This window comes from Sycon ciliatum, chromosome 11 (assembly GCF_964019385.1).
Source record: "Sycon ciliatum chromosome 11, ocSycCili1.1, whole genome shotgun sequence".
In the NCBI taxonomy this organism is placed as follows: Eukaryota; Metazoa; Porifera; class Calcarea; order Leucosolenida; family Sycettidae; genus Sycon; species Sycon ciliatum.
The window spans coordinates 19,401,735-19,425,082 of record NC_088653.1 but is presented as its reverse complement, the minus strand read 5'-3'; the positions used below and the strand labels follow the sequence as shown (position 1 = coordinate 19,425,082).

Sequence of the window (23,348 nt, the reverse complement as noted above, 5' to 3'; positions counted from 1 at the left end):
AGAAATACGAAGTAGGGAGACGAATAAATGCAATCAGAATGGATGTTAGTTGCCGTCAGTATAATAATAATAAGAAGAAGAACGCCCGTGATCGGCAGAGTCAGCGCCGGTCCCAGGAAACGTCAGGACAGACATCCCGTCGACTCCAGAACGACCGTGATCGGCTGAGTCAGCGCCGGTCCCATAGCTATGCAGAAGACGTTACTTCAGTATCTCATTGAAACGTTTTTGCAATACAATGATGTAGCTAATCAAAGGAAAAAGCATTTTCATCAGTTCTAACAACATGCACGATGAGCTAGGCAACAAAGCATAGCGCAGGGCCCTGAGCTTCCAAGCTCTCTCGTTCGCCTCGGGCTTATTTTTCAACCGTTTACATGACGGTTGTACGGGGCTGAGCTCAGGTGAGTGACTGCGAGTTCTGCGCGCATTTTATTTTTCAAATCGCACATGAACGCAGTGGTAAATGTTCGTGTCTGATGAAATTTGGATCAAGGAATGCCGGCTCAGGTTTCTACTGCCTTTCCAATTGTCACTTATTTTTCGAGAAGGTGAAGGATGGGCTAGGACCTTCCACTGGACAAAAACCAGAAGAAAACATACCAAGAAATAAATAAAAGAGACGCACTGTCCACGGCCACATTCTCTCAGGTTCACGAGGCAAAATCGAAAAATACGGAAAAACTCGCTTATAAGCCCTTCTTGACTGTTTACATGACAAAATAAGCCCTGGGGGTTGGATAAGCTCGGGGGTCAATGGTAGGGCTAGTTCAGCTCGGGGCGAGCTGAATAAGCCCGCCTGACCATGTAAACGCGCGCTCTAAAATGACTGGGTGACAGATCAAGGCGGGCTTATCGTACGCCTAGGGTTGAATAAGCCCGGGCTTATTTTCTCATGTAAACGGCCCCTCAGAGGCAAGTTGGAAATCCTAGCAACAATACAGAGCTGGCCTCAAGCGAAGGTCCCTGGTTCGAGTCCTGGTGGTGACAGTCAATGTTTTCTTCTTCAGACTTTTCCCGTTTGTCTCTTTCCCTCAACTAGTGGATAAACGATACAAAGCTATGTGATCATCTCAAAGAGCTAAATAAAAATGATTAAACCATTTCCCAGGTAAACGACAGACACTACTACTAACAGCTACATAATCTGAATTGTGGCTCTACTTCTAAGCCCTCTCTCAAGAATTCCCACCCATTTTCTCTAACCTAACCTTACCCTAAGAATAACGGCTGATTCACAATACAACTTTTTGCCACAGTTGTGACAAGGAAAGGCCCGTCGCTAGCTGTCGCGTACAGTCGCAAGGTACCGGTCGCAGAAGTTGAAGAAAGTTCAACTTTGGTGACATGCGACGCACAGACGTACATAGATGGAGTACAGTTTCTACTCTGGGTGCACATACCGTATTTCCCCGATTACTAGTATAAGTCGCACCCCATTTTCAGGTTTTAGCAATATTGATTTGATATATTGACTTCAGTAGTAAGTCATGCTCGATTGTAAGTCACACCCCCTTTTTACCCTTGAATTTTAGTGTACAAAGGTGCGACTTATATTCGGGGAAATACGGCACATAGTATTACTAGTACATAGGCATGTCGCGAACACCAAAAAGATTGTGAACCGGGTGTCGGTGTCGCAAGTCACTTGCGTGTTGCTTTACCAGCTTCATAAGCTCAAACATTTTGACAGCAGTCGGGCAAAGGACCCATTGAAAACAATAGTGCTCTAACGTTGTGTAGACCAAAGCCGAACTAAGTTCAACTAACTAAAAATGACAACAACTAGTCCATCGCACTGTGCACCCTAGCGTGGCTGGCAGTACAAGCACTGTGCACTCTAGCATGGATGGGAAAACAAGCATCTTACCTTGTAGAAATCTGCATCTGCACTGGCGAAGATTGTAGACTCCCAGGTAGTGGAGCGAATCACTTGCCAGTTGAGGGCCGGCATCTTGTACTTGCTCTTGATGACTCTCTCTGTGATAAACAACACAGTGGTTTAGTGATGCAGAGCACAATGAAATAGTGATATGCGAGTCGGGTGAATGATAGAAAGAACAACAGGTAGCACACACACACACACACACACACACACACACACACACACACACACACACACACACACACACACACACACGTGCACACACACATGTACGCACACACAAGCACACACACACACACACACACACACACACACACACACACACACACACACACATGCACGAGTGCGCACGTGAGCAATATTGTGAATGTGATGAAATTCTGAGACCAAGGGGTAGGACTGATGGCCGCCCATCGGCAGCAAAACACTCTGCAAAGCTGTGCATGATTGACGACAACACAAACGAACAAAGTGTATAGTGGCTGGAACGTTGTGGACAAGACTTGTAGAAGGGGCGGCAGCTGTGGTGGTGCTGCTGCTGTACCATTCCTAGTATGCTGTACCATTCCTAGTCTGGTGTACATCAGTACATTAGTACTTACTTGCTGATGGTGGCTTGCCAAAAGCCGGTGGAGGTGGAGGGAGAGCACCACCAGCCATGTCTGGAGGCGGCGGTGGAGGTGGTAAGATGGGCGGAGGCGGTGCGCTTGATATCGGCTTAGGAAGCTGCGCTGGCTCGTCACCCTTACCGGCGACACCTTCAGCTGACGTTGAGCCTGCGACTGAGGTATTAGTACTACTTTCAGGAGTCTTGGTCGCATCACCTTCAGCACCAGTCGGTTTGGCTGACGGGGATGTGTCTCCAGCAGCCTCAGCCTTGTCCCCTTCAGTTTTGTTAGTAGTTCCTACGTCAAGGGTGGGTGAGTCTTCACCATCGCTGGACACACTTGTTTTGGATTGGCGAGGCAAACGTGTAGGCTGTGGTGACAGTAGCTCATTGCTGCTGTTAGTCGCCTGGCCCATGGTGTTGTGCTGCCGATGCCATCATGAACAGGTAGGATGCACGTGCACACACACGTGCACACACACATGCACACACACATGCACACACGTGTACACACACACACACATATACATACATACATACATACACACACACGCACACATGTACATGTACATCAGAAAAAAATGATAGTCATGATCAACATCAACAGATCAACATGTGGGTACATCAATACACTTGTGCCATATTAGGGAGGTTTAGTCCCACGTAACGGATACAGGAACGTGGGTGATACAATGGACCCGCGTTTGCAATGTTGTGTTTAGTCACACGGAACAAACAAAAGCATGAAGCGAAAGGCCCAAGCCTGGTCAAAGACGAAGCTTCGAAGCTCATCGAATATTTTGATTTCGTGCTTCGGAAACTTCTTCAGCTGAGCACCGTCACAGCTCGAACAATGCGCTCCATTCTGATTTTCACCCACGTTCTGGAGGAACGTGGGTGAGCCTCCATACACAGTATGTCGTGAATCAGAAAACGTCTGTACGTGGGTCACTGAGTATCACGTGGTACACACACGTAAAGTACCCACGGATTACGTGGGACTAAACCTACCTAATGACACAGATTACCGTATTTTATTTGCAACAGAGGCACAGTCTGCAATAGCAGCACAGTCGGCAATAGCGGCACAGTCTGCAATAGCAGCACAGTATGAAGAGCAGCACAGTCCGCAATAGCAGCACAGTCCGCAATAGCAGCACAGTCTGCAATAGAAGAGCAGTCTAAGACTTCGTATAAGCGCACCTAGGGACTCTTTCGAAGAGCTATTAGCACAGTCTCCAGGCCAAGGCTGGGCTACATGTTAGGCAACAATACAAGCTCAGTTGCTACGTACTTGCAAAAGTGCTCGATACCGTGAGGGCAGAGCCAAACGTTGGGGGCTAAAGATTGGCTAAATAGCCACGGAACTTTGAGCAACAACGAAAACCTAGCCTTGTTCCTTTGCAAATGTGCGTCTTAGGGAACAGAATAATTATGTATATGGATCATGCACACAATAGATACCCATGCATGTTATGACAACGGGTAGGTTGAAATATAAAGTAGGCATAGTCACTAGTAGATGCTCAGCGTCCAGTAGAAGCTCAAGGTCAGGACCGTTAGAAAAATACAAGCCCTGAATGCCCGAGAGTCAAAATCATACACATACACATACACTCATACACATACATACCCTGAGAATGCTTTCATCCGATGTTTGACGTGATATGCGCTGCTCCGTTTCCTAAAGACAACGCAAATATTCAAGAGAAAAGCTGTATATTAACAAACATTTACTGCCATCTCAGTATTCCACAGCCTTCAGTCTCTCACTAGAACATACATTGTGCAAGGTCATGCAGCCACTGATATTGCAACAACAACAACAACAACAACAACAACGACAACAACAACAACAACAACAACAACAACAGCAGCAGCAGCAGCAGCAGTTACTGTGACTAACCGTGAGAAGTTCGATAGTTCTTCTCATGTCACGAATACTGTCCTCAAGCTCAGCTGTAGATGCACACACATACATACACAACAACATGTGCAGGTACACGTACAAACGTACACACAAAAACATTGACAACGACACCCCAAGTATGACACAGAAGACACAACAGGCATGCAGACAAACAGCCCGACAGCCAGATAGCCAGATAGGAAGACAGACATACGGACACACACACACACATTCACACACATACACACAGTACCACAAGGAGTAAAAAAAGAGATCGGGAAATCGCAACCAGATACCCACTTCTCCACATTGAATATGTTAGGTACCTCCGCCCGTACAGTATACCCTTTTCCCCTAGCTGGCCTGCATGCACCCGTACTACGTCATTCTCACCTTTCGTTCCGTTGACCTGGGTAGCTACTTGCGCACCCATGTTTGCCATAGCTACCCAGGCCCTATATATATTGCGTTGCCTCTCTTCAAATCTCTCTCTCAACTCTCTTCAAATAATCGCTCTCTTGAGTCGAGCTCTCTCTAGTCATAATGTAGTTATTGCGTTGCGTCGCTTTCTTGAGTCGAGCTCTCTCTAATCATAATGTAGTTGTTGCCTTGCGTTGTGTCAGAATGTCCAACAATGGCGTTCAACAAATAGACAACCGGTTAGTAGCGACACACACACACACACACGTACACATGCACACACACACAAACACACATTCACTCACACAACACATTGCATGGAGTTAGTGGAGACACACTCACTCCCATAACACAACACAATACTTTTGTAGAAGCGAGTCACTGAACTGCAATCTAGATTCCAATGACATAAGCTCACCAATCTTCGCCACATAGCGTGTTTCCGTGTCCTGCAGCTCTTCTTTCAGCTATACACATTGCATGAGAAATACATGCAAACACACACAGACACACAGACACACACACGCACACACACACACACACACACACATGTGCGGCACAAGCACACACACACAGGCAAGGGAAGGAAACTTTAAATACAGTAAAACCTGTAATGGCGACCACTCGGATATGGCGACCACTCGACCATGGCGACCACTTTTCCTTGTCACGGATGCATTCACATTCAAAACACCTCGGATAAGGCGACCACTCGCTCAACGCGACCGGCGACCACCCACCCGCGACCGCTTTGTCTGTGCTAGTCATGTAAATGTATGCATTGCATGGTGCACCAGGCATGGTAGATCTACACATCAGTGCAGGAAGTGTAGATGTACATGGTGCATGCACGACATTTGACAGGTCTGAGGACCCCAGGCACATGAGTCGTGCTAGAGTAGCATAGGTGTGTGCACTGTGATGCACTGATCAAAATGATGTATCACATGTGGATATGGTCACGTGACCCACTGAACCTGGATAAGAAGACCACCTGGCCACGCGACCACTTTTTCTCGTCCCTTGAGGGGTCGCCTTAGACTGGTTTCACTGTAGATACATTCATATCCTGGTTAATCACTCAGACGTATGAACACATTCAAAAGAGAAATAATAGGGGTGCAACGAGTGCCAAAATTGGGGACTCGAGTACTCTTTGAAAAAAACGAGCGAGTATTCGAACGAGTACGAGTATTTTACTGACAACATAAAACAACGCACTGCATACACGCTCGCACCACTGAACGTAGTACACCCGATACCAAGAGTACATAACCTCCAAGAGTGTGCAACTCCCACATACCCCGCTGTCCCGACAAAATTTCAAGTTGACGTCATTATTTATGATGCAAGGCTCCTTGCACCAGTGATTTACAACATGTGTACGGGTGTCAACACATCACACGTTTTTCTTTGCAATAATTTGTACAGGATCAGATGGGCTTTGGTCCACCAAAGGTTCTGGATTCGTCTGATAATCTGTGTGCAGTGCGCATTGCATCATAAAAATGACGTCAACTTGAAATTCTGTTGGGACAGCACCCAAAGTCGAGTTGCACACTCTTGGGGGGTTATGTACTCTTGCCGATACACATGTAGTCTTGAATGCAGCCTAGTGCGGGAAATAGTCGAACTACTGTCTTTTGCTGGTAAGTAGGGACACGCAATAATTTCGCGCTTGCATGGACTATCAGTACCAGTCAGAGTAACAGAAATACCTGATGTACATGCATACAATACACTGTACATAGGAAACTTAGAGTATTTTGCGAAACGAGCTCTCGCTCGTTTTCAAATTTTCGAGCGAGTGCTCGGGTATTCGATATACTCGTTTCACCCCTAAGAAATAATAAATGAGGTGCATGTGTGTGTGTGTGTGTGTATGTGTGTACAAGCAGAAAAGGAGCAGAAAACGTCTGTGGACAATCAATGGGTATGTGCATATGTGCGGGGGAACAGATGGATCTAGACAAAGCACCAGTCTAAGAATGTTCAGTTGAGTTTTATCTGTAGTTTCCCAAACCCTACAGTGCTCGCTAACACTGGAGATGAGAACGTTCTGGACAGATACACGCCAGTACATGCATGTTTGCCGGTGACCGTTGGTGATCATGAGCAGCCACATTCAAATAATCATCGGCATACAATAAGCCCATTACGCATTGCATACAATGCACGAGCAACGCGTGTGAGTACGCTGAGATCAGGAAGACACTGTTCAACACCCCACACCACCAACCCCAGGTGGCCGTGTGGGGTGTCGGTGGTACAAACGGTGGCATTGCGCAACGAGCTTGTTGATTTACAGAAGCAGCAGGAGCAAAAGGTTGACATTCATCAAGACGTCAGAGAAAATCAACTCACTCTCTCGTTTTCCATTTGATACTCGGCGGTATTGGAGAACTTGCCATAATTCGGATTGTCCAAATTTTCCAGCTGTAGATAACACAATGGGATGCAGGCACACCAAGTACACACGCGCACACATGCACACACACACGTGCACGCACACACACACACACGCACGCACGCACACACAGACATACACACACACGCATATGCGAAGCACACAGACACACAACGCATTGCTGCACTTAAATACTGATGTCAAGATATATCTGACAGACGAGTTCACAACAGAAATACAATACAGAGCGATAATATTAAATCAGACACCCACCACAACAGTACATTGAAGATCAAATCAATGCATTCCAAACCAACACAGCTAACACACGAACAACAAAGACAGTCAACAACAAACAAACAAGTTCAACGTGGCGACACTGACCAGTGACTGGACATCAAAGAAGTTGTCGACGTAGGCGTTGACCTGTTTGTGGACTAGGGGATCCAGATCCATACATTGTAACAAGTCCTGCATGAAACCATCAAATACAATAGTAAAAGTTTTTAAAAAAAATGCCAGAATGTAAGCCAACAACAAAGGTAACATGACATGACCTATGTGTGAAATTCTCAACTCTCCCTTCTGCTAGACTACAGCATGATTCACACTGCTTGTGTGAAATTCTCAACTCTCCCTTCTGCTAGACAACAGCATGATTTACGCTGCTGCATGCCCAAATATTCGTCAAGGATTTAAATTCTAAATCCGTGTTCCAAAGAGGTTCCAGGATAAATAAACTGCAGGACTAAAGTGGATTTGCCCAGCCTTTGGGCTGGGGTACGCTTTAACATGCATGGACGAAAGTGTTTAACCAGACTAACTGCCTTTCCTTGGGCTTGGATGAAACCATTCAGCGACTAAACGTTCCGCTTGCGGAGCGTCAATGTCTGCGATGTGATGCATGAAATGTGGCACTGGACTGGTACCTGTGACACGTGACGTACAATCTTGTTGGTTTCGGTGATATCAAGACTACATGAAACCCAGAGTGTGCAGCTTCGGACTTTTTCTTTGTCTGTCACGGCGAAATTCCGCGATCACAGCGGGTTTTGGGCAGATCTGAGGCGGAAAGTTAGCTGCAGTTGTGCAGAAAGAGATCTGCTTGAATCCTGCGCGTACGCACTACATCAGTGAAATGATGTAATCAGGGAATTTCGCCGTGACAGCAACCAATCAGAGCTGCACACTCTGGGTGGTATGTGTTCTTGGTGACATTTACAAGAAACGTGCGAATACTGTACATGTCCTGTATTGATATTGGTCACATGAGGCATGTCGCAAAACTTGAGCTTTCGGCGATTTCTGCAACAGCTGCCATGCGCTGCAATAGACGGCACATGACAGGTATTTTTCGTCACAAGTGCCGTATGTTGCACCGCAGAAAGTAGTATTGTGAATTGTGAAAAGCGTTCCGTCCTAAAGCTGTGAGCATAGTAACTTACGATCAGATTATACCGTACAATAGTTTGCAGGGCTGGATAATTTTCAGATAACCATCAAGCAATCGTATGTACACGTACACGTACACACACACACACGTACACACACACAGGCTTGCGCAAGTGCAGACACTTACCCCGAGACATTCGTCAAAGCCTAGCGCAGACAGGTCATACTGCAAGTGAACACGGAAGTTCACATTCGGTGCAGCGTGGACTATGATGTTGAAGAAATTCAGCAATGAAATCTGAAACGCATAAATACACATGCACGCACGCACGCACACACACACACACCAGATATGGCAAGAAAACAACCATGTATAGATTATCATCAGGAAACAGAAAAGTACCTGAATGCCAGTCTGTTGGCAAAGACAGCAGCCGGTTCCCTTCTAGAACAACACATCCCTCAATCGTTTGGTTTAAGCACAACAACAATTTAATTTTGGGGGAAGCACAGCCAGTCGCCTGGGACTGCTACCTAGAAACAAATATGCATGAATCCAGACTTACGAGATACGCGTTTGTGTTGACCTGAGGTGGATCCTTCATTGACTGAACCAGCCGCTGAAACCGGAAATCTTCACGGAACGCCTGGAACACGCCAACCACAGAGACGGACACACACACACACACACACACACGCATACACACACACACACACATGTGCACACACACCACATGTGCACACACATGTGCACACACACGCACACACACACACACACACACACACACACACACACACGCACACATGTGCACACTCACACACATGCACAAGGTAAGAAAGAACAGAATTATTCCACACATGGGCGAACCATCAATGCCCAAATGCAATACAAAATGAATTACAGACATGTAGTGGTGCATTTACAAAGGGGATATGTACAGTCATGTGCTTCTAGGCATGAGAACGGCCTGTGTAGCTAGCAACATGTTCATCCGTTCAGCACACTGTGCTTAACAAAAAGATATGAGTATTAAGGACTGAAATATTTGAAACCCTTGTAAAAAAATACATCAGCAATAACACCTGACAGGAAAATTGCATCATAAACAGGTGTCAACTTGAAATTCTTGTCTGGACATCTCTGCATGCCAGAGCTTCATACTCTGGGGATTGATGCACTCCTGGCAGAGACAGATGGATGTACAGTAAAACCTGCGACTAATGACCACCACTTGGTACATGGTGCCAGAGAAAGCGGTCTTTAGTGGCAGGTACTGAAGTAGTTCTTAGTTAGAGGTTTGCACTGCACAATCATAATTGAATGTGAGACCGTCTGTGCCTGACGAAGTGGTCTGTAGTAGCAGGCTGATTGCTTGTCACAGTGCTCTTTAGTTACATGTGTTGCTGTGCATGTGACCACCATATTACAGAAAACACCCGCCTAGGCACTCGACAGTATCAACAAAATTAAATCTAAAGTGCACGAACAGTCGGTGTGTCGATAAAAATAAAACAAAACATACCTTTCTGCAGAAGTCCATAGATTCCACAACATGCAGGTGAAAATTCTCCAGCATACACACGGCCGTCAACATCTCCAACACCACAATTTGTGTTCTGAAAGAAAATAGCAACACACATACAAACACACAGAATACACACATCAATAAGCGCTCTAAATATAACCGACGTTTGTTTGACACCCGTGTGTAATGCCGCAACTCGAAACTTCCTTTCAATCTGAAGACGATTCGTTCAACGGTGATGACGGAGCTTGTGCCGACACAACACCAAGTGATTCGCGAGAGAGTGACGTGCCAGCAGCAAGGAGGATAGATCGCATGGCTGTAGACTGGTGCCGACAGCATTTTAAATTCTCATAAGAACTGACTTCAGCGACGTAGCAAGTATGGTACAAGTATCCCGCATGAAACCGCTTTGAAACAGAATGCCAAAAACTTTGAATTATTGGTGCTAGTTATGGTACAGCAGGAATGGTCCATGTTTGCGAAGCACTTTGAAATACGAGTAGGTACATAATTATACTACTGTTTATATCTACTTCCAATTATCAAACTTAGTTGCATGGATGTTGACAGTTGTACAGCAGGCAGAAACCGATGCACGGAAAATATTCGAAAAAGCAGGACCTTCGAATAACACCACTTGTAGAGTTATCAATATAGAGTGGTTTCACATCTATCACATGTCAACCATACCGGAAGCCTTGCTGGTCCCGACTCTACTCAACTCCTGCATCTATGAAGCCTTGCTGGTCCTGACTCTACTCAACTCCTGCATCTATGAAGCCTTGCTGGTCCCGACTCTACTCAATTAATGCATCTATGACTGTATGAGTCACAAAATGTTGACCATGTTAGTTTCAGTGGGCGCTTTCAATTACACGTTTACACAATTCTGGAACTGGGTTTTGTAATTCTCGAATGACCAGAATGTACGAATTCCGGCCATGTAAGCGAACGACCGGAATTCACAACGCATTTTATTCATGGCATCACAAACAAAACTGGTCGTAAAAAGAGATCACGTACACCCTCGCGCAAACGTGGACCCAGCTTCGCGTACCGGTCCATCCCGGTGAAGGCTCCATGTCGGCAACAATATTGGGCTTCGATAAAGCTGAACGCGTGTGCGAAAGGACAACCCAAAATGATCTGGTCTAATAATCAGCTCCCAGTGGAAACTCAACAGCGGCAATTAGCTTTTCGCGAAGACGAAAGTAGCAACGACATGCAGTTGTAGGCCTGCTTTCGCGCCACACCGGCCAGGGAGGCTCTTCCTTGACTTGAATCATGCATGATCAGACCGGTAACACAACGAGTGTGCAATTCTGGCGCCAGAATTAGAGAAATGTCGAACTGTGCATCAACAATAACTTATTCTAGAATTGACTGATTTGTGTGTAATCGAACGTGCCCATTGTCCATATGCCATGATCACTTACTACTGGAACAAGAAATTAGTCACATGACAAAGATGTGAAACCACTCTAGTCTAGTGTAGCGCCTAGGGCATAGGATACTAGTACACTGCACTGTTTGCAGTGCTACAGGCAGTCAAGTCCCTGAGACTAGTTTAGCCATGAGGACGAATTTCACTGGAAAGTAAGCATAGGCTTGCAATCCTAATCCTTCAAGCTTTGAGGAGGGAGATGGAGAGAGGAAGGAGACGGAGAGAGGAAGGAGACTGAAAGAGGAGAAGAAGTGAGGAAGGCAAGATAAGGAGAAGACGGGTAAGGAAGTAAAAGAAGGTAAGCGAGGAGGAGTGAGGAGGAGTGCAGCAATGATGGACTTACTTAGGCTGAGTGTCAAAGAGACACGCTGCAATGTAGTTGATAGCAGACTTGTGTTCAGCAACGGTCATGAATCCAACCTAGCAGTCAGTAAACATACAAACATACATACACACACACACACACACACACACACACACGCACGTACACGCACGTACACGCACGTACACACACACACACAATCTAAGCCACGGGTGATCAGATATGTTATCGCCTGCCATGTTGAACACAAACATGCGACATTGGGGTAAACAGAAGCAGCGGCAATATGCCAATGTGCCAGGTGGAGCTCATCTGACTGGTGGAGCTCATCTGACTGGTGGAGCTCATCTGACTGGTGGAGCTCATCTGACTGGTGGAGCTCATCTGACTGGTGGAGCTCATCTGACTAGCTCATCTAAATGGTGGAGCTCATCTGACTGGTGGAGCTCATCTGACTAGCTCATCTAAATGGTGGAGCTCATCTGACTGGTGGAGCTCATCTGACTGGTGGAGCTCATCTGACTAGCTCATCTAAATGGTGGAGCTCATCTGACTGGTGGAGCTCATCTGACTGGTGGAGCTCATCTGACTGGTGGAGCTCATCTGACTAGCTCATCTAAATGGTGGAGCTCATCTGACTGGTGGAGCTCATCTGACTGGTGGAGCGCATCTGACTGGTGGAGCTCATCTGACTGGTGGAGCTCATCTGACTGGTGGAGCTCATCTGACTGGTGGAGCTCATCTGACTGATTTTTTGGATTTTTATTTATAGTGGTGACTATAACAGACAATTGCCTAATAACAATAGACCCACTCGAGGGAAAGATGCAAAAGGATATGAATAATTAATATAATAGACTACCGGTATTGGATAGGCGATCATGTTCGCATTTTGCATAGCTGAAAGTCATAAGTACTAGCGTGAAAAAGCAAGGCATTGGGGTAACAGTTTCTTAAAACGGGCGGAGTTATCCACACAGCGAGCTAGAGGGTGCAAATCATTCCACAGCTTAGCACATTGGAAGGAAGCGCCATGACGGGCAAAGGCAGTTCTGAGCATGGGCAACTTAAGAGTGCGTGATACAAGGCTGCGCGTTGCAAGACCATTATTTAAACTCTCGAACATTTGACTTAATGTGACACTACAGCGGCCTTCCAAACAGCGCCACGTCAGATACAGTAATTTCTTGCAATACATGGATGCCAAACGATCTAGACCAAGTCTCGCAAATAAAGGGCTTGATGGGCTACAAAAACCAGTATCGTACACTGAACGCAAAGCTCGCTTTAGCATTTGTTCAAGCCTACCTAACTGGGTTAAGGAAAGGCCAGCAGAAAAACAATTTGATGCATATAGAAAATCTGGCAACACTAGGCACTTTACAAAGGTTTCTCGGCAAGTCAGCGGAATAACTGGTGGTCTTGTACATGTACATCCACATGCACGTGTAAGTCGAAGTTTTAGGGGGGGGGGGGTGCACGTGCCCCCCCCCCCCCCCCCCCATGTGGGCTACGCGCCTGGGACACCACGACAGATACCCCTTCTTTTGCAGTGGTAACAATCATGTCGTTTACAGGGTGGTGGGGATTGTTTGAGGACATGGTTCAGTCTACTTTTCAAACAGCAGTGCTTGCTGTCAACACACGCGGAAAAGATGTGTGACAAGTCAAACAACACCAGCATCACCCTTACCTCGGAGTTCATCATAGTGCGCAGCAACAGGACAATGTCATGGGCTAGAGTTTGATAGTCGAAGTGCAAGGACAGTTCGCCAATGTCCACTCTCTTGTCCGTCTTCTTCTTCCGGCCCATACGTAATGTCTTCTGGCGTGTTGGCGGCGGTGTTCCCATAGGCGGCACGTGTGATGGCATTTTCTGCACAAATCCATAGAGAAAGAGAGAGAAACGGATTTTGAAAGAATGATAGGGTAAAATATTGCACGGTGGAAGTAACAAAATTGCCTGCGTGAGCAGCAAAGCAAGACATTGTACAGCTGAAAGCAATAACAAGCCACATCAGTAGCATCAATCCAAAAAAAGGACACAGAACTATGTGTCGCACATCTCTAAAACTAGCTAACTATAACACAAGCCGCGTTCAAGGGGAGGGTAGCTGCCTAGGTCTGACGGCAAGCCAACCTGAACACTGTGAACAGCAATCATTCCTGCGGAGAAGCGGCGCTGAATACCGGACGAATTCGGCGGCAAAAACATCTGCTGCATCTGTTGATTACAACACGTTGACAGCAGTGACAGATTAAGGAATACAACAACGATCACCTTTCTTTCTTAGCCCAAAGTGCTAGAACCGGGCTCCACTACTCCACTGGTATCCAGGTGGTGTCATCGATTGGAAAATCCAGATTGAGTGCGAGCAGGTGGTGTGGTCCGAGCAATGCTCGCCCAATGGGAAGTATGCATAGATGATGACGGTCACCTTCTTTGCGGGAAAAGTTGCAAGGTACAGCCCATTCTAGTATATGTACGGCTATGACTGTACAGAGCTCATGACCTTTTATGCAGAGCTGGTATCACTTGTAGTGGACTTGCCCCGCAAAACCTAACTGCGGGGAAATTGATGCATACGTCCAATTGAACGAAGCAAAGGTAGCTACCATTCTTCCTGTCAGGACTATCCCCATACCCCCCAGTTAGACTAGGCTTGCAAGGCTGATGAATTGACCGCCACTAATTCTAGTGGTGTAGACCACGCACGACCCCCCCCCCCCCCCCCCACACACACACAAATAAATAAATCAACACAGACGTACCCGTGTCATGGGCTTGATGGTGCTGCGACTACGACTTCGCTCCATCTTCGCATTGGCTTCCTGGAATGCCAAAGCAGACTTCTCATCCGTCCTGCACAGAATAGCGTCAAGCAAAGAGGAAACCCCGAATAAGCACCACACTACACAGCTTCCAGCCTAGCAGCAAGAAAACAAGGTGAACGAACGGAAAGAGACAGACAGACGGACAAATGGAGGCAGAGAGAGCTTACGTATGCTTTCGTTTGGACCGCTCCGTTTTGATTGCCATTTGCATGTTTTCCAGCAAAGACACAATAGCGTTGAGGCCGTTGACAGCTGGCGAGAGGAACACATTCAGCCAACTAGCAACACAAACACAGAATTCAGCAGAGAAAGAGAGAACGAAGGAGAAAATCGTCAACACACCATCAATATCACTGCCATTATCGTCACAACAACAACAGCAATGACCACATCTGCTTGATGATAGAGTGTGGCGAGACAGGCATGGAATTTGTAGCTTTTTCATCACAGGTCATTCAACTTTTTCCGCACATGTTTGAGTTACGCACACAACACATCCACAGCATACACATGTCCTCCTTGCCTGACATACCTAGTTAGGTAACATCAGCGGAGGTCAGCTTATACATGCATGGGGGCCATAAGCACCAGTGTCATTGCACAGGCTGAGAATATGCTACTCCGTCACTCGCCACTAAATCATGGTGAGATTGCGCTCTAGGGAGAAACCCTACCAAACTCATACTAACACTTCATCCACATCATGAGAGAAGGGAATTTTTGTTGTGACTCTAACGTTAGAGCTTCACAGAATATTCACAATCTCTGGGCAATTGGGGGGCAACTGGTGGGTTAAAGCTGGTGACTGGTGATATAATGTAAGAGTAAGGTGGGGAGGCGAAGGCAAGAACATTAGCACAAGCTGTGTATGTATGTATCAACTCATGAGGCAGTGGTGGTGAACTTGGAGCAACACAGAGACAGATCTCACACAGAAGGCGCTAGAACGACAGAGGAGATTTTCGAGGGGCAGTGAGAAGCATAGCACATGTATACATATCTCGAATAGGCACTTTCGCAATTTCTCGAGTTTCCATCAAGCTCAACTTCAGTCATAATAGAAGAATGTAGAGGCGCCGCTCCTGTCTCCCGAAGGTACAGCCCTTACACCTTCAGATTGAGGATGCAAGTACGTGTGCGTGCGTGCGTGTGTGTGTATGTATGTGTGCACGACTGTGTTAGTGCAGTAGTACGGGTGTGTACATGCATGCACTGTGACCAGTCCTGATAATTGCCTAGCTAGGACTGTGATTGTGTAAGTGTGTATATGGCATATTGTGTGCGTACGTGAATAGTCAATGCCAATGGTAGCCCGCCCTTGTAATAAGAATCATGATATTGTATAGGTAAGTATGGCATCAAGGGAGAATGTGCGCCTATTCTCAATGCTTCTGGTGACAAAAATATAACAAGTCAACCAATTTTTGACCGAGTTCACTCTCAACATGTAAAAGTGCTTTCCAGTGCTACCCGGAATCACCGGACCGTTTTCAGAATTTTCCCGCGTTTTGATGCCAAACTTGGCACGGTGTCCAGACCAAAAGTGGTGTTGCACGCATGCCTGTGTGTCTTCAAAGACTCTGGGTAGTAGTGGGTACAGGAGCCATGGGTACAGTACACACAAAATACCCATATTTAATATATAAATTGTAATTACACAAGAGAGAGTTTGGAAGCTGTGTTACAACTCTGAGTTTCACGTATTACCACGATCATCAGATTGTAATTATGAAATATAACAAAGTTCCCCGCACCCAAGTCGTGCCAAGAAACAGATATGACAGGGGGGGGCATTCGTTTTGATCTACAAGTTTATAAGAAACTAGTTTGTCGGTGGATGCGTTCCTTTTTCTACCCCAAACAGTAGAGTCTACAGTTGTGGCAAGCGAAATCCGACACTTGCCATAGGGGACAGCACCACAAATGGACATCAAGGATGTAATGAACTGTGCCTAATTTGTACATTGGAGCCGTACGCATCCCAAACAGATCGAAAGGTCCCAGGGTAGATACACACAGTTCATACATTAGGTACACATAAGCTATATAAGGAGTACTGGCATCCAGTGCCCTTTCATATTTGGACAAATGTGGGCACAAGCTACGCGACCCAGATTGTGAACAAGCCGGGGGGCCGGGCGCTGGTCTTGAAGCCATGTGTATGAAGTATATAATAACACATGGTACGGAGGGCATTATGGCTGATTTATGCCCTAGTGCGTAGCCCGAGGTCGTGCACCGTAGCCCAAGGGCCGCAGGCCCGCGGGCTACGGTGCACGACCGAGGGCTACGCACTAGGGCATACAATCAGCCATAATGCACGACGCACCATGTGTTTATTATAGTTCATACATGCCACGTGCCTAGTTGTAGACAAATAAGGTAAACATGGTCAAGGGAGGAGGAAGGTTCCAATCAGCTGTCATATGAATGAAGGGTCGAACAAGATCGGAAGGAGCTTTCTCCGTGGAATGATAGAACGTTTTGTGTCAGATTTACTTGCAGTTCCAGGATTATGTCTTTGCATTTTGGTGTTAGTGTTGCCTATTGGGCGGTACGGAAGTTAGCTGATTCGCTGCTGCTTTGGAGTTAACGTTGGCCGCAAACATCCTTGACCAAGTGGCACTAGTAAATAGACTAGCTTTGAGAGTACATTGTAAGTGTTCTTATTCGGAACAATGCTTTTTCACATACATGTACATCTGAGATTTTGTTCGCATTGCTTTCAGTTTACTTGAGGTCCATTATGTACACTGGACAATCATGTAGCTAGGTACATTTGAAGTACATGTACATGTAGATGTAGATGTAACTGTATATTTTGTAGGAGTTCGAGATACAATCTGATCTCTTCCAGATAGGTAACTTTGTGATGCATGTTCACCTGTCGACTTGTTCGTCTCAATTGACTTGAATTTAGTAATGCATGGTAATGACATGCTGTGTGTTGTCACGTTGTTATAAATTACTTCTCCTATGTCGACATTGCTAGTAAAATATAATTGTTTTGGACGGTGCACGTAAGTAGTTTCGTTTTGTGTGGTGTGTGCGAGTGCATGTGGTGTCCTTAGGAATGGTCCCACGTGTTCTATGTGCGCTGGAGTGCTGCCAATTATGTACCAGGTCACTGCCCAAAAGGCATGGCTTGGTGCATATTTGGCAGTGCACCAGCGTACGTAGTACGCCTGGGGTCATTCCTAATGGGCATGGGTACGCCGTACCCGGGCATTATCGTCTGATAATGCCCTGGTACGGTGCTGCTCTGATTGGCCAAATGCTAGCAACGACCTGACAACAGGCACGTGACATGTATGAATGCCATATAATACACTGTCAGCCAAATTCTAGTCAGGGTTCAGGGAATGTACTCCACTTTTCAATGTGTACGGATCTATCCAGCTAAAATGGAACATCTCTGCACTACGTGTGTGATACTAGGGGATTCACACAACGCGCAAACTCGCGTGTGTGGTACTCATTTTACTAGTGTGACCCAAGCGCGTGCAAAATCTTGATAAACTTGCTCAGGGGGGTCCTAGGCCCACGTTTGTGCTTTGCGCGCGTGTAAAAACAGCGAACGTACACTTGAGTATGGTACTCAAGTACATGAGTACACAGACGCATACGAGATTTGCACGGGGTCTGTTGTCTGTGTGAATCCAATGGGCAGCTTGTCCACTTTTACACAAACGTGTTTTCATTCATTTTCACGTCGTGTGAATACCCTATTATCTGGTACGCAGTTGCCATTTAAGTGTTTGTTGTGTGAGCTCTCCACACAGTGATCTGCGGAGCTCACTGACTGGCCAGTTTGAGCCGGCCTCATTTTCTCTGTGCTGCGCTGATGACTCCACAAAGGACGCTGTCCGCAGATTGAGTACACAGTGATATGTACACAATTAGGGTGCTGGACAAAGTTTTCAACTGGATGTCAACGGCCACAACTGTACCATTTCCCCTGTTTGCCCTAAATCTGTTCTATTCTACATACTCTGTCAAATAGGCAATACAAAATTAGCCTGAAACCGGTTCCACAAACCGGAGTATGCCAGAATGTGTTTCCGGTAAAATGACCGTGATTCACTGCAGTACAGGGAATGCAATCAACTGTGAGCTACCCCCCCCCCCCCCCCCGGTTGCACACTCTGGGGGGGGGGGGGGAGTATGTACAGAACAGTAAAGCGGGATTCACAGAAGCTTTTTTGCGATGCGACAGACGCGAAACCGGGAAAACCCCAAATCGCAGCCATGTCGCACCCCACGCAACTGCCGCAACTGGGCCATCGCAGAAGTTGAGCTTGGCTCAACTTTTGCGATGCGATGCGACAAGCGATTTGGCGTACGATTTTGACCTTTTCTACAGCAAAGTTGTACAAAGGTTCAAGAGTCGCCTATAAATTTGTACAAGTTGTAAACCGCGCGAATATCATGGTGACGTAGCCAAATCAGCAAGATGTTGTCGCATCACTGACTTCTTCTGTGAATGGTATTTCGCGAGTTCGCATCGCACGCGTCCGTCGCAGATCGCGTCGCATCGCGTGTCGCATCGCAAAAAAGCTTCTGTGAATCCCGCTTAAAACCTGTCAAGGCGACCACTCGGATAAGGCGACCAAAACCTGTCAAGGCGACCACTCGGATAAGGCGACCACTGCTGCCAGGACCAAGGGATGATATTTCTAGTCAAATGACCCTGGATACGGAGAGCACCTGGTTACAGAGACCACACTTCGAAGGTCCCTTGAGCGGTGGTCTTAGACAGGTTTCACTGGACTTGTGTTTACAATCAGTAGTAGCAAACAACTCACTTGATTTGGGTACTGCGCAGGATAACGTCGATGCGTTTCACCAGGGCACTTGTATCCTTGAAGTTCTTGTTGGCAATGACCGCCCAGAGCTTCTCAGTGAAGAAACGTGGTGTATGGGTGGAGTCCTCTTCTTTCGACGACTGTAGGGGTAAAAATAAACATACCGAATGCAGGTTGCAAGGATACTGGGCAACAACATACAATGTAAATTGGAACGGAACAGAAGAAACGTTGCAGTTTGTACGAGACAGAGAAGTGTCGGCTACTCTCAGCTTTGTAGCTTGCTCTTCCTGGCCATCCAACTTCACACTGCCTCCAGTACACAAAGTCAGCTGGTGCTTATGGAAATCCGACCCAAAGTGCACAGCTGGCGCCCTGGACCAGTTCCGATTACATCATTGTATGTGTACATGTGTACGCCCAGCTGCATTCATTCCATTTCGAGGGCGTCAAGGGCCGTGGAAGTTGAGGTCGCCAGCTTTGTACATTGTGTCGGATTTCAGTGAGCACGACTGTAGAAACAGGTGCTTGCCGAGCAGGGGGTGAGCGGTTCTTTCTTGCTGGGGTGCAGGGGAAGTTGTGGGGCAGTAAAGTTTTAATGTTCAATGGGCAGGAAATATCAACCGCAGAAATGCTCGGAGAAATCCATGTCTGAAAGACACTGTACAACATGAAATTTTAGGTGTACGTGTATTAAAATTTCAGTGCCAGGGACCCGACAGGTTTCAAGTGTAATGTAGAATTAGGTGACCAGCATTCCCTGCACATACAGTGCTTAGTGCATGGTCTAGTGCCTTTTAGGTGTAATTTAAATTTAGGTGCCTGGTTTCTCTACCGAAATCACCGAAATCGAAGTTACACAGAAAATACCATGTTTTACACGTACAGCACTGTAGCACTGTAGCACTGTAGCCCAGACAAAGTGGATACTACAAAGTAGATCACAAGATGTCAGTTTTCATCCAACACTACAACAGAGCTCCGTACTGTAATACTTATAAAGCAGAGAGGTTCCAGGCTGTCCAAGAGAGTGCTCAATACCGAGAGGCAGTAATACTTACATGATCACAGATCATCTGCCATTTCTTTTCCAATGAACAGACCTTGAGCTGAGCAAGCGATTCTTCCGGTAAATCAAGGGCTTCCTGTATACACAGGTGAGCAGCCAAGACGGGTGCGCACGCACACACGCATACAGATAGTATACACATGCATGCACACGCGCACGCACACACACACACACACGCACGCACACACAGTACACGTACCGTAAAGTACCACAGAGCGCCCGGTCTCGCGAGAGGGCCCCACCTTGACTTTACAGCCAGGGAAAGGAAAATCGAATGACCAGAGTTCAACAAAGTTTGTACAGTGTGAGAACTTGTTCAGTGTACTGAAGTCACGCTTAGCATGTTTTTTGTGTGGAGCTCAATGGTAAACTGAGTACGGATTGACTGCACGGCGTGCGATGTGTGTACAAGGTACGTATCATATGACCTTCAGACAGGACATCACCTCTGCAGCACAACCACGAAAGGACGAGTTGGTGGGGCGCTCTGGCGGTAATTTACGGTACAGTAAAAGCGGTCAAGGCAACTACTTGTACTTGAATAAAGCGACCACCTGTCCCAGAAGACCACTGAAACCAGCACCAAGAGATGCTATTTCCAGTCAAACGACACTGGACAAGGAGACCATCTGGCAACAGAGATCTCCTTTTGAAAGCCCGCTGAGCGGTCGTCTTAGACAGGTTCACTGTATAGACAGTATGCATATTGTAGCAATGGTCACATTATGGTATGTAGATGGTCACATTATGGTATGTAGATGGTCACATTATGGTATGTAGATGGTCACATTATGGTATGTAGATGGTCACATTATGGTATGTAGATGGTCACATTATGGTATGTAGATGGTCACATTATGGTATGTAGATGGTCACATTATGCTATGTAGATGGTCACATTATGCTATGTAGATGGTCACATTATGGTATGTAGATGGTCACATTATGGTATGTACATGGTCACATTATGGTATGTAGATGGTCACATTATGGTATGTAGATGGTCACATTATGGTATGTAGATGGTCACATTATGGTATGTAGATGGTCACATTATGGTATGTAGATGGTCACATTATGGTATGTAGATGGTCACATTATGGTATGTAGATGGTCACATTATGGTATGTAGATGGTCACATTATGGTATGTAGATGGTCACATTATGCTATGTAGATGGTCACATTATGGTATGTAGATGGTCACATTATGGTATGTAGATGGTCTACGAATTGCAAAGCAAAAGATGCACAACAGGAAGCACAATATAGCAATGTGTCAATTCTTTGGAGTGCATTGCTGCACATGAATGCAAACATGCACGCACACACCCACACCCACACACATACATCCAAAAGCGCGCATGCACGAGCGCGCGCGCACACACACACACACACACACACACACACACGCACGCACACACGCACACACGCACACACACACACACACACACACACCTCAGACATGCCCATCGCGGAAGCGATGATAACGAACAGCTATGTTAGACATAGCAACTTGTGCTGGGATTACACCATTCAACAGCTTGCAAGGCTGATGAATTGACCGCCACTATTTTTAGCCTGGTATCCACCACACAGCTGTTTGAAGTGACTTTTTCTGGCCAGTGAATCCCTATTTTTCATTTTTCCATTTTTTTACACACACCACACCACATACTCCGGCATACACTAGCTGACACACACACACACGCGCGCGCACACATGCCCACACGCATGTGCACACACCATCACCACCACCACACATACTCACTCACTCACTCCGACACTGGACTTATGATAGGAGTCGGATGATGAAGCACGTGCACTTCATGCGAACCTGCCTCTACGTCCACACACACACACACACACACACACACACACACACACACACACACACACACACATACACACAAGCTTGAAAGTCGTACCAGGATTGCATTAAAGCGCCTGTCAATGTCGTTCTTGCTGGGCATTTTAACACTGGACTTTTTAGACTTTGAGATGCTGTCAGACCTGCTTCCTTTGGTCTCCTTCTTCCGCCTACTCTTCATCTGCAAAACAAACAAGGATCACAAGTGCTATTAGCCATAGCAGTCTACAGAAGGAGGAGTGAGAGGATCTACATGTGCCTGTACATGTGTCTTATGGGGTATTCACACGACAGGCAAATCCACGTGCACCGGAAAGTTGCTATGGTATTTTACCTGTGAACGAGAAAAGTGCCTGAAAGTGGCTGAAACGTGAAAGCCAGCTGGGGGTCACTTTCACGATAATTGTGGCGTGCACGAGTACATTTACACCAAAAAGCGCAAAACAAGACTTGATTTTTACGCGGCTCTTTAGAGCATGATAATTATCGTATGTGTGTTTTGAAAATTTGAAATACCCATGGCTACTGGTCGGTGAAGCATTCAAAAATGCAAACGTGCCTGTCGTCGAGTGCAGCTGTGTGAATCCACACAGTCACTTTTCTCGTATGTCACTTCCCGTAACTTTCCGGTGCACGTGCCTGTCGTGTGAATACCCCATTACAGACAGTCCTACACTTCTGTAGAAGTACAATTTTCTTTTACAAACTTTCGTTCACGAAATCTTTCGTTAGATCACTCCACCAGCAGGCGTGTTACGTACTGAATTTCGTTTTTGGTCGAGGTCTGTCAAACCAAACGCTCAGGAGTTTTTTTATAACTTTGATACAAACTTTAGTTATTTCGTGCTCCCTGAC

At 46.3% G+C, this 23,348-nt stretch overlaps 1 protein-coding gene across 1 annotated transcript in view; it reads right to left on the bottom strand.

The window, feature by feature from the left end:
- Nucleotides 1-23,348, bottom strand: part of LOC135827275 (formin-like protein 3) — a 47,044-nt gene that overhangs the window by 17,190 nt on the left and 6,506 nt on the right. Inside the window, exons 3-19 of the mRNA XM_065339806.1 lie at nt 22,552-22,674; nt 20,617-20,700; nt 19,556-19,695; nt 14,918-15,028; nt 14,688-14,778; nt 13,609-13,791; nt 11,937-12,013; nt 10,144-10,237; nt 9,187-9,267; nt 8,808-8,918; nt 7,613-7,699; nt 7,186-7,257; nt 5,240-5,288; nt 4,399-4,451; nt 4,126-4,176; nt 2,488-2,917; nt 1,871-1,980 (exon numbers count right to left, since the gene is read on the bottom strand). Coding sequence (XP_065195878.1) covers nt 1,871-1,980; nt 2,488-2,917; nt 4,126-4,176; nt 4,399-4,451; nt 5,240-5,288; nt 7,186-7,257; nt 7,613-7,699; nt 8,808-8,918; nt 9,187-9,267; nt 10,144-10,237; nt 11,937-12,013; nt 13,609-13,791; nt 14,688-14,778; nt 14,918-15,028; nt 19,556-19,695; nt 20,617-20,700; nt 22,552-22,674 — 1,947 coding nt within the window. The remainder of the gene's footprint in view (nt 1-1,870; nt 1,981-2,487; nt 2,918-4,125; nt 4,177-4,398; nt 4,452-5,239; nt 5,289-7,185; nt 7,258-7,612; nt 7,700-8,807; nt 8,919-9,186; nt 9,268-10,143; nt 10,238-11,936; nt 12,014-13,608; nt 13,792-14,687; nt 14,779-14,917; nt 15,029-19,555; nt 19,696-20,616; nt 20,701-22,551; nt 22,675-23,348) is intronic.